Source organism: Rhinatrema bivittatum, chromosome 18 (assembly GCF_901001135.1).
Source record: "Rhinatrema bivittatum chromosome 18, aRhiBiv1.1, whole genome shotgun sequence".
Taxonomy (NCBI): domain Eukaryota; kingdom Metazoa; phylum Chordata; class Amphibia; order Gymnophiona; family Rhinatrematidae; genus Rhinatrema; species Rhinatrema bivittatum.
This window is the reverse complement of record NC_042632.1, coordinates 52,299,878-52,310,356: the sequence shown is the minus strand read 5'-3', so window position 1 is coordinate 52,310,356 and position 10,479 is coordinate 52,299,878. Positions and strand designations below refer to the sequence as shown.

The following is a 10,479-nucleotide window of genomic DNA, read 5'->3' as shown; positions in this document are numbered from 1 at the left end:
TATCTTCAGCCCAATTTTATACACAGAATTACAAAATGGAACCCCAGAGCTTTCATTTTTAAATGCAAAAATTTCAACAATTCTGCATGTGAGTCAGAGCATACTGTGCTAAAATCATTATAGCATCTAACATGAAAATGTCTTAGATATTGTTAAATTGATTCATTTCTCAAATTTTCACACCCTAGCTGTTTTTTGAGTAATAGTAACTAGAAAGTTCCTTATCTTGACATAATGCTACCTCCTTAGTACAGAGTTATAGCAGTAGAGTTGGTCTTGGAGAACACCAGATTCCTCAGATCTACAACATGGATTTATGTGGTCTTGAAAGCTCACACACTATGTCTTTAGATTATTCTTATGTTAGTCCAATAAAAGATATCAGAACCAGAAAAGAAACTAATGTTATTTCAGTGCAGATATCCTCAGTGGAAGCCACCTCCTATTTGACCATAGTATAGTATATCCCGGAATAAAGTACCAGGACTAGATGGTTCCCTCAAGATAATGACTTGCTTTGGTAATGATGGATTCTTCTGTTACTTCTTATATTGTAATTAGATTTTCTTGGTGGGGGGAGAGTTAGACTTCTGTATTCTGAATTATTCAGCATCCTCTATAGATTGCTGATATAATTCAATACTATTTGAGAAAAAACATTGTGATAGTCCATAGTTCTTTTTTTTTTAAATATAACCAAAAACCATTGTGATATTTCGTATTATTTTAAAACTATCATTGTGATTTTAATTTAGTGATCAGTAAGTTGCTTTATGTATTGCTTTACAGCTGTAAAACAACTTGGTCCAGCACCCTTTTTAAAGTGCACTTGGGCCTCACTCCTGCCCCTTTCTCCCTTTGAAACCCCTGATGGAATAAGTAGGGTCTTGGAGGGTCTGTGGGGAGACTAGGGGGATGTTTGTTCTATCAAACAGTGCAAGGTAGTGTGCACTATTTGCTGACACAAAAAAAATCCAAACTTCTCAAAATGGATCTATTTCCAGTTTGCTCCATTTGGAACAAAGCAAAAATGGACTTGTTTGTCACATTTTACCCATTCTGGTAAAAGAAAAGCACATCCCTAGTGTGACGTTAATCTAAACCTGATGTCATAAGAACACAAGAAGTCCCATCCTGGGTCAAAATCAATGGCCCATTGAGCCCAGCACCTGTCTACAACAGTGGTCAATCCAGTAGATCAAATGGGAAAGTCCATTCCATGATGCTCTTTCCCAATAGTAAAAAGGCGGCAATACCCACATCCGCCTGGTCTAAAAATTATTAATCGACTTGTCCTCCGAAAACTTGCCCAACCCTAAGCTTTATAAAACTAGAAATTCCATTTGCTTTGCTACAGTATCTGGCAACAAATTCCACAGTTTAACTGTGTGATGACTGAAAAAAGAAATACTCTCTTTAATTTGTTTTATAATCTGCATTCAATTAGTTTCATGGACTGACCCCTAGTCCTAGCACTTTGAAAGGGTTAAGTAACCATTCATTCCTAACCTTTGCCACCCACTGATGGTTTTATAGAACTGTATCATATCTTGTCTCGCTCCTCTCTTCTCCAAGCCAAAGAATCCTGACCTATTTATCTTTATTTCATAAGGGAGCTGGAAGGGTAACATAAATCAAACTCATTTCTGTCACATTTCCTTCAGTGTAATTTTTTCTGCAGGTACTCAGCATTTTACGGCCCCCTTGAAAATGGAGTCTAACTGCACTGTAGCTCTCTGGGATAAAAACTCCTCACTTTCATTGCGTGTCGTGGGGGATAAATTAGCAGAGGAAGAGAGGAAGGTGATGAAGCTGATGCACAGCCCGCGCCAGACCACAAATTTCAGGTGATACTGGCCAACAGCATCACAGGAAGGAAATGCGCCTTCTCCAGCTGCAGGAACTCCAGAAGTACAGAGAATAAAGCAAAATATCTTCTGCAAAATTGCCATTATATGAGGCTGTTAGCTTTCCCCAACATTGTGCACATATTTGTAATTATTTAGTCCTATTGTTTAGATCATTCTTGGTGGGTAATACTTATTATTACAATGGTAAGCATTTGCGCTCTGCTAACATTGTGCAGACATCTGTATGGTTTCCAACTAATCTAATTTTAATTAGTGAAATTTTAATTCCTGGTGCAGTGCATTCTCCTAATAGCAGTTGTTTCTCTCTCACTGTACAATTTTGCCATCACAAGTACTTGCATCAGATTATATTAAAGAGGCTACTGAAAGCCAGGATCCGCACCACCCCCCCTTCCCGCCCCCACCCAGTTGCGTAGAAGGACTGGGTACTGCCAGACCAGAGACCTTTGGTTTGGATAACTTGTTACACGGGGCTGTTGGGGGATTTGTATGCTACAGATTTGCATTTAGAGCAGAACAAAGATTGTATTCCCTTCCATCAGATGCTTTCTTGCGAGCTATGGTTTCTTAGTTCATTCAGTGGGTTCATTATGGGAAGGCCAGGTGAAAAATGATGTCTCAGTTATGTTGCCTGTAATCAGCATGCTAAACCACATTATAAGGCAGCAATGATATCAAATGATGCTTATTTATTGTGATTGTCGATTTGACTTTCATGTACTCTTCCAGTTGGAATTTACAGTATCTCTCGTTGACATTGATTGGGTAAAAAAAAAAAAAAAAAAAAGGAAGCCTGTGGTTTCAGTGGACCCTCAGTCAGAATCTCTGCCAAGTAATCAAGCGGGCCATGGAAAAGCAACTCTTAGAATCCTGCCCAGCCCTGGTGTCAGCCAACTGGCAACCCGGGGCGGTCTGAGGTGGAGCATCCTCGGGTGACGTGGCTGACTGACCGGGTCCCCACTCCTCCTCGGGCGACGTGGCTGCAGTCCAGCGGCTGCATAGGGCCTCCAGAGGGCTCCTGCCACTAGAGCACTGGCACGGAGCAATAATGACCTGCCACCCCCCCCCCCACACCCCCACCCCGATCAGGCGCCCCTCAAGCCTGGTGTCCTGGGTAATTGACTGGCTTGCCTGTCCCTTGACAGCTCTCCTCAGGCCCAACACCCGAGTTGCTAAGATGTAAAAATAAAATTTTGGCAAAGCTATCAAGGCTGCAAAACAGAGATGGATTTGGGATTTTTGCTGTCCCTAGGCACTGTTGGTGCTGTCACCCAGCTTGCCCCTGGAAAGTTAGACAACAGGGAGCAAAAGATCCAAGGCAATGCCCCACAGTTTCCTGTGGCAGCTCAGTGTAGTTTCTGTGGCAGGAATTAGAAGACTGTAAAGCAATACTGGCCAACCGTGTTTCATATTACACTATAATTATAAAGTAGTTTTCCAATTTATTTTGTTTTTATTGGGTGAGGAAAAGTATAAACACACGGACAGGCCTGGATTTGTCAACCAGCACACCAGGCCTGTGCCTAGGGCAGCAATAATCTAGGGACAGCAGAGCAGACTGGCTGAAGACCTGCTACCTTCCTGCTGTGCTTAATCTCACTCAGCAGCCATCGGCCCTCTGCTTCCTGATCCATCTCAGGCGGCATGCGGAGAACCGGAGGGAAAGTGCAATGAAGGAGAGCGATGATCCTTAATTCAGTCCTTCCCTGCCGGCTATTCCAGGTTGGGGGGGGGGGGGGGGGGGCAGGCAGACAGAGCAAAGGGAGAATATTTTGGAGAGGTTAGGAGGAACTGAGTAGGGAATCATTGAGGGGGTGAGGCGAGAATCTGGGGGATGAGACAGGATCAGATGGGGGGGGGGGATATGTGTTTATGAGAGAGGGATATGGGGGAGGCTATCAGTGTGTGTGTGTGAGTGTCAGATTGGTGGAGGGTAGAGAGAGAATAGACGAGGAGGAAGGACCAGAGCTTGTTAGGGTCATCTCAGCCTCCTCTCCCCCCCCCCCCCCCCCCCCCCCCCCACTGATATTCAGAACCTCTCTCCCTTAATCTTGGTTTCTATCCCTCACATCCTGGAATCTCCCCCCTCTCCTTCTAATTCCTCTTCTCCTTCCTTAATCCCACACAGTCTCTTTCTCCCTCCTCTTCCTCCATCCTGGATTTCTGATCTCCTTCCCCACTCCCCCTCCTCACTATTTCCCATCGCTCATGCTCCCCGGTCCTGGTTCTCTCTCTCCTCCCCCCCCCCCCATCTCTGGTCCTCTCATCTTCTCCCATTCTCTCACATCCCTGAGATGGTCTCCCTGTGCAGATACTTGAGATTCCTTTTCTTCACCCAATACAAAGAAAACATAATATAAAGACACAGGCAAAGTTGCAAAACTACTTTTCTAATGTAAAATAAAAAAAAAAAGAAAATATTTGTCCATGTGCTTCCAAATACCCCCCTGCTGTCTGCCATTACAGGAGGTGGAGTAGGGGGCAGCAGCGCCAGCACCAACAGTGCCTAGGGGAGCATCAAAGCCCTAAATCCCTTTGCCCAGCCGATGAGATTTGGGGGTCAGGAAGAAGAGAAGTGAGTCAGGGGCAATTTAACTCCTCCCGTAACCAAAAAAAGAACGGCAGCACACCTCGCCTCCCATTAAGTGGATGGTAATTAAGTAATCGACAGGAAGGTTTTTTACTTGTCAGCATAACAGTAACCACTCCCGAAAATATTAATTTCCTCACAATTGCCACTGAAAACAGACAGTATTTGAAATAAAAGCAGTGGCTGGGAAGGGGCTGAGGGTGGGGGGGAGAAAGAGTTAATGCCACTCGCACACCTTATGGTCCTGGAAAAACTGAGAAAAAAACCCCCCAAAAACCCATAACTACAGATTATCTGAGCTCACAAAGTAGGCTGCTCCTAAAAACGAAAAACTGCCGATACTTACAAGGATATAACAGGACAAATTATTTAGACTTTTAGACACACACTCACACACACACACACACACTCACACACACTGACACACACACACTGACACACTCACACGCACACACACACTCACTCACACACACACACTGCCATGGCGTAATTCTTTATTTTTTTTTTCCCCCTTGTTGAGTCGTATTGTGAATCTGACCCCCATACGAAAACATGCAATATAATGAAGTATTTCAGACATTACCTTAACCGCATGGACTTTCAAACCTGGATCTGTGCATTGCTTTTTTTTTTTTTTTTTTTTTTTGCTTTCATAAATTAAAAAATATTCAACCTACTTAACGGATCACCAACAAAAAGCCTTTAATTGTGCTTCCGAAATTGGAAAACGATATTAATTACCCTGTGGTTATAAATTCTAAGGTGGGATAGGCAGATTAGGCAGTATTATAGATGTGTGCTGTGCGCTAACGAAATGAATATTTTTAGTACTGTACATTTAAATTTGCCAGTGACATCACTCCTGGGCTATTCCTCCTATAGGTGGTACTTCCGTAATAGGTCGGACTGCCAGGGGTATTTCCTTTCAGGGAACCTGTCTGGTATTTTGATCTTCATGAAATCCTGGATGCACTTCTCCAGCTCCTCTTCCATGGAGAGCTTCTCCTTCGTGGCCTTTTTCTTGCCGGGGTTGGACTCCCTGGAGCCGCTGGTCAGCGTCCTCAGCAGGTCGCTTTTCCGTCGGATTTCTGACTGCTGGAGCAGCTGCACCGGGCCCTTTTTGGCTGGCCGGTCCAGGGTCTGTATGTTGGCTTGGCGGGTCACCGGGCCGCAGATGACCGTCTCCTGAGGGGAGCTGGCTTCCGACTGGCTGTCGCAGCTGGACGTGGACAGGTCATTGCAGGACGTGCCGCTCTCGCCTTCTTTACCCCCTTTGCTGTCTTTGCAGCAGCAGTCACAGTGGGGAGATGACCACCTTCTCGAGAGTCCCCCTAAAACAAATCATAGGTAAGCAACAAATTAGCACCGTGCAGGGATCTGCAATAAATTCTACTTACATTACATCTGTACATATTACACCACCAGCTTATGTCCACTGTATTCTACCTAATGCACTTTCTTCTTTTATCTTTTCTTTTTAATTTATTACACCACCAGTTTATATCCATTGTATTCTACCTAATGCACTTTCTTCTTTTATCTTTTCTTTTTAATTATTACACCACCAGTTTATATCCATTGTATTCTACCTAATACATTTTTCTTTTATCTTTTCTTTTTAATTACATCACCAGTTTATATCCATTGTATTCTACCTAATGCACTTTCTTCTTTTATCTTTTCTTTTTATTTGATTTTGGTGCTGCAGTTTCATAATGATAAAGGGTGGCAGATATGGATCAAGAAGACTATACACTAAAGGTTAGCGTGATATGCAGTCCTGCATGCACTATTTTGTACCCGCAGCTAAGGCCTAAAGCATAATACCTGTCTCAGACATTTTTTACATTCATGTTGCTTCTTGAATCTTCTGTGATAGTGAAGGGTGAAATTAGCACAGGGGACTTCATCTTCCCCAACTCCCCCCATCAAGGTTGGACTCCCTCCCAACAAGGATAGAAGCCTCACCCCCAATACCCCACTCCCACCTAATCTGTCCCTCCTGACTCCCCTTGATGCTGACCTGACTTACATCTGAAAAGGTCCTGATCTTCCTATTACTGTGCTAACACCCTCCCAGCAGATCTAGATACTCCTCAAGGCATATTCCAACCCCACTGGTTGCCCTCTCACCCATCTGGAATGAGCTCTTACCATTCCAGAGGGTCCTGTTCTTCACCAACAAGAGGACCCTGAAAGCCCTCCTTCTGAGCCTGATGAATGATACTGCTAGTTATGTGTTAAATGTTAGGCCTTTTGTGGGCATGAACAAAATATCACATGGAGGATACCATGTTTGCTAAAGGCTAATTTGCATATGATGTCTCATTTTAATGCAGGTATGTGCTCATTAGGGGGAGGTGGGCTAATTTATCATATATGGTGAATCAGTGCATATAACATGCTATTTTTTGTAAGTGCATTAATGAAGGCATTAAAAACTTTTCTATTCAAGAAGGCCTTTGAATTGCATGAATAGGGAAACCAGATAATCTGGATGGTTATTTTGTTATCTGCTGAATGCTCTCCGGTTCTCTGACCTCCACAGAGTCCAAACCCCCTTCCAAGTGAGCCAAGCATTCTCTAGTGTGCATGTTTCTATTTTCCACACAAAATGGCTCAGGAAGTGAACGACCATAAGGGCATGCAATGTGTATTTTTTTTATTTTTTTTTTTAGAAAAAATGTCTGCTTAGTTTTATCACCAGCCTCAAGAAGCTTGAGTACAACACAACACGATATTGCAGATCAAATAATAGAATATGTCCCTTGTTGCTAGACACTTTTATGGAAAAGGTAAAACTCTACATGTTCATTGCTTGAGGCTGAACTCACCTACAGTACACCCCATATAAAACAAGTTGGATAAATAAAGCTGTTATATACAGTACCACTATGATGAAAAAATAAAAATAAATCCTTAAAGGGAGAATGAACTGATCTGGAAATCATGAATGCCACAGCACTTTTGGCAAACATGCAATTTATCACCAGTCTGATGGACAAGACACATCGCTTTAATCGTGTTTTTAACCTTGAAATGCAAGGCTTGACAAACACTGACTAACGTGAACAAGATATACTGACAACGCTATTATACTCTCCTTCCTTTCCACAGTAATGGTCAGCGTGCCTTGCCGGATAGATGGCGTTATTGGCAAATGCTTTAAGTTTCTGTCGAATTAATGACTGGCTGATAAAAAAAAAATAATAATACTAATAAATTCTCGGCTTAACAGACTGCTTTTCAGCGCTTGTCTTATCACAAAGCAGACATGCACGGTTTCTCCTTTTTCATGGCTTTTGAAATTCTGCTTAATCATGGATGAAAGCTTTCGACATGTGAAATTTTAGGAACGGGGAAAGACTTGGTGGTCAAACAAAGCCCAAGTACAATGTGCTGGGTTTCACCGTGATGTATTCATCCCGCATCCGCGCATTCCCTCCGGTTCTCCATTACAGGTTTAAGATACAATCTCTGGTTACACGGCACACGGAACCAGATATACTTACGCACTCTTATCTTAGACACAAAGGGGGCAATTTTAAAAACGTTGTGGGTCACGGATTTTGCATCGGTCACATAGAGAAAGTGTGAACATATCACCCCTGCGATAATTGCCCCAGGAAAATGTACAAGCAGAGATATTACGCAGCTCCTTTTTGTGCGCATACTTTTTCCAGTTAAAACAACTAACTTTAACAGAAGGCACGGGGCAGACTGGATAGACCATCTGGTCCTTTTCTGCGTGGAATAAATAACTGCAAGTTCCTGCATGCAATCAGGTAAAATCCAGAACTGGTTCGACCTGTCATGAAAATCTGCAACCAGCTGGTGGCCCTAGTGGGAAGACCTCCTGTACAATGCGAGTGAAAGTAGGCACATTGCATACAGGGAGGGCATTTTCCCGGGTACATGGATTTCTGAAGATGGTTCTCCAAGTAGGAAAAACCTTTCAGTTCATCTGGCCCATAGTGTTCTTATCTTCAGAAAATCATGTACCCGGGAAAATGCCCTCCCTGTTTGCATGTGAAAGTGCATATGTTATGCCGCAATGTGCCTACTGCATCACAACGCAAGTAGAATGAACTCTGGTGTGTCTCATTCTAGTGGACCTCATTTTTCCAACAGAATAAGATCCCCCGTCCCGCCCCCATTGATGAGCAGTCCGCATGCAAAGGAAGGCTTTGATGATACACTATTATTTGCTGTGCACCATACAATCACATGTAGACTTTTCTGGGCTGATAGCTGGCCACCTACCCATCATCACATTCAGAAGGGGGGTGGGGGGGGCACCTAGGCAACTGAAATTACAATCTCTTCTCCAGCTGATCAGCTGCTTGGATTGTTTATTGACTTGCATTTCTCTGCTTGCAGTGAAAAATGATTATCACCTCCAGACTGCGCAGATTGGCAAATTTATTTTTCTGTGAAACAAATACAATTGCACAAGTCAGGCCAGGTCCCTAAATCAGCAGCAATCACCTTTCATCCCTTCCCATCCACACCCCCTGAGGAAAAATAATACTTGCGAGCCCTGCATTAGCAATAACATTTCCTTGGTAAATGATTAAAAAGAATTAGTTGTCTGCCATGAAGCAAACTAATCCTTCACAGAGCCATGATCCAGACATTCTTTCTAAAAATGGATTAATAGGATCAGCTATGGAGATCATGTGCTCATTGTGATATCTAAGAACACAGCATCAGAGGAAAAAAATAATACACAGCTGCATATACTTGTGATGGGGTTGCCCAATTTTGCCCCTAAAAGTAGCTCTGCTATTTACAAAGAAGGCAACGATGGCTTCAGCTGGTCTGAGTGCCCTTCGGGTGGGTCAGAGGCCACTTGCCCCTAAAGTGATGTCAGTGCTGTGCCAGTGAGTTAAGGTGGCGCACCACTCCCCGCCGAGGGAGGATGTATAAAAGGACTGAACCCATGCACGCAGTGGGCAGCAGGAGAGGAAGATCGCAAGATGTGTAGGCCTGTTGCGATGCTCTCTCTTCCCAGAGTGATGGCAGAGGTCCTATCCCTCCACAGGGAAGGTTCGGCGGGGAGAGAGAAAGGAGGAGGAGGAGGAGGAGAAGAGCTCCTGCTCAGAGAAGGCAGCTCAGAACTGGGGAGAGGTTGACCAGGCCTCACTAAAAGAAAGGATTCCAGGAGAGAGAAGTCCAAAGAGTGCTGAAGGAGAAGATCCTTGAGACGAGAAGAGAAGGTGAGGAGACCCAAGGGAGAAGGGTATTATGCAGAGGCTTGGACCAGTGTACCAGGGAGGTTGCAGAGGAGAGAGGACCTGAGCTGCTACTGACCAAGAGTGAGAATGAGAGGCAAAGGAACAAAGGAGAAGATCTACTAGGAGGACCCAGGGCAGAAGGGTACCTGCCCCAAGAGCTGACCTGTTTGGGAAGAATGTGAAAAGAGACTGTGATTTTTGGACTTGGTGTTGGTGAAGTGCACTATCACTTGGTGTTCTACTCTGGTCTTTGTTTCCCTGCCACCGGTTTGCAGTAATGATTTTCATTTTTGAACAAGAGAACCAGAATGAAGAAACCCCTAAAAAAAAACAAAACCCAAATCTCTTAATTCCCCCCCCCCCCCCCCCCACCTCCCACCACGGGAACTCTGGGAGGCCGTGATCCATGGCTCTCCCATATATATCCTATAGTATAACACTGTATGCTAAACCACGAGAAACAGGGGCATCCCCTGGGAAAGGAGGCCAGGGGAGGAGGGGACGTGCACAAGTGGGGATTTGATTTCTGCACGTCCCCCCTGTGAGCCCTGCCCATAGCTGAAGCAGGTGCCAAGCCCGCGAAGGACTTACACACACACTCACACACACACACACACACACCCCGGACATTGCGGGAGTGAACTTCAGCCTCACTCTCCGTGGCTACAGAAGTAGCCGAGGAGCTTCCAGTTACTTGCCCCTGATGACAATTACCCTCTTTCAGCCTGGTTTTCAACGAATGCACATCAGTCCCAGCTTTACGCGTGTAAAGTACTCTCTA

General features: G+C 44.3%; 1 protein-coding gene across 1 annotated transcript in view; it reads right to left on the bottom strand.

Annotated features, from left to right (window-relative positions):
- Window positions 1-5,084: 5,084 nt before the first annotated feature.
- Window positions 5,085-10,479, bottom strand: part of KCTD16 (potassium channel tetramerization domain containing 16) — a 141,736-nt gene continuing 136,341 nt past the window's right edge. The window contains exon 3 of the mRNA XM_029584100.1: window positions 5,085-5,792. Within this exon, the coding sequence (XP_029439960.1) occupies window positions 5,338-5,792 (455 nt within the window). The 3' untranslated portion in view covers window positions 5,085-5,337. The remainder of the gene's footprint in view (window positions 5,793-10,479) is intronic.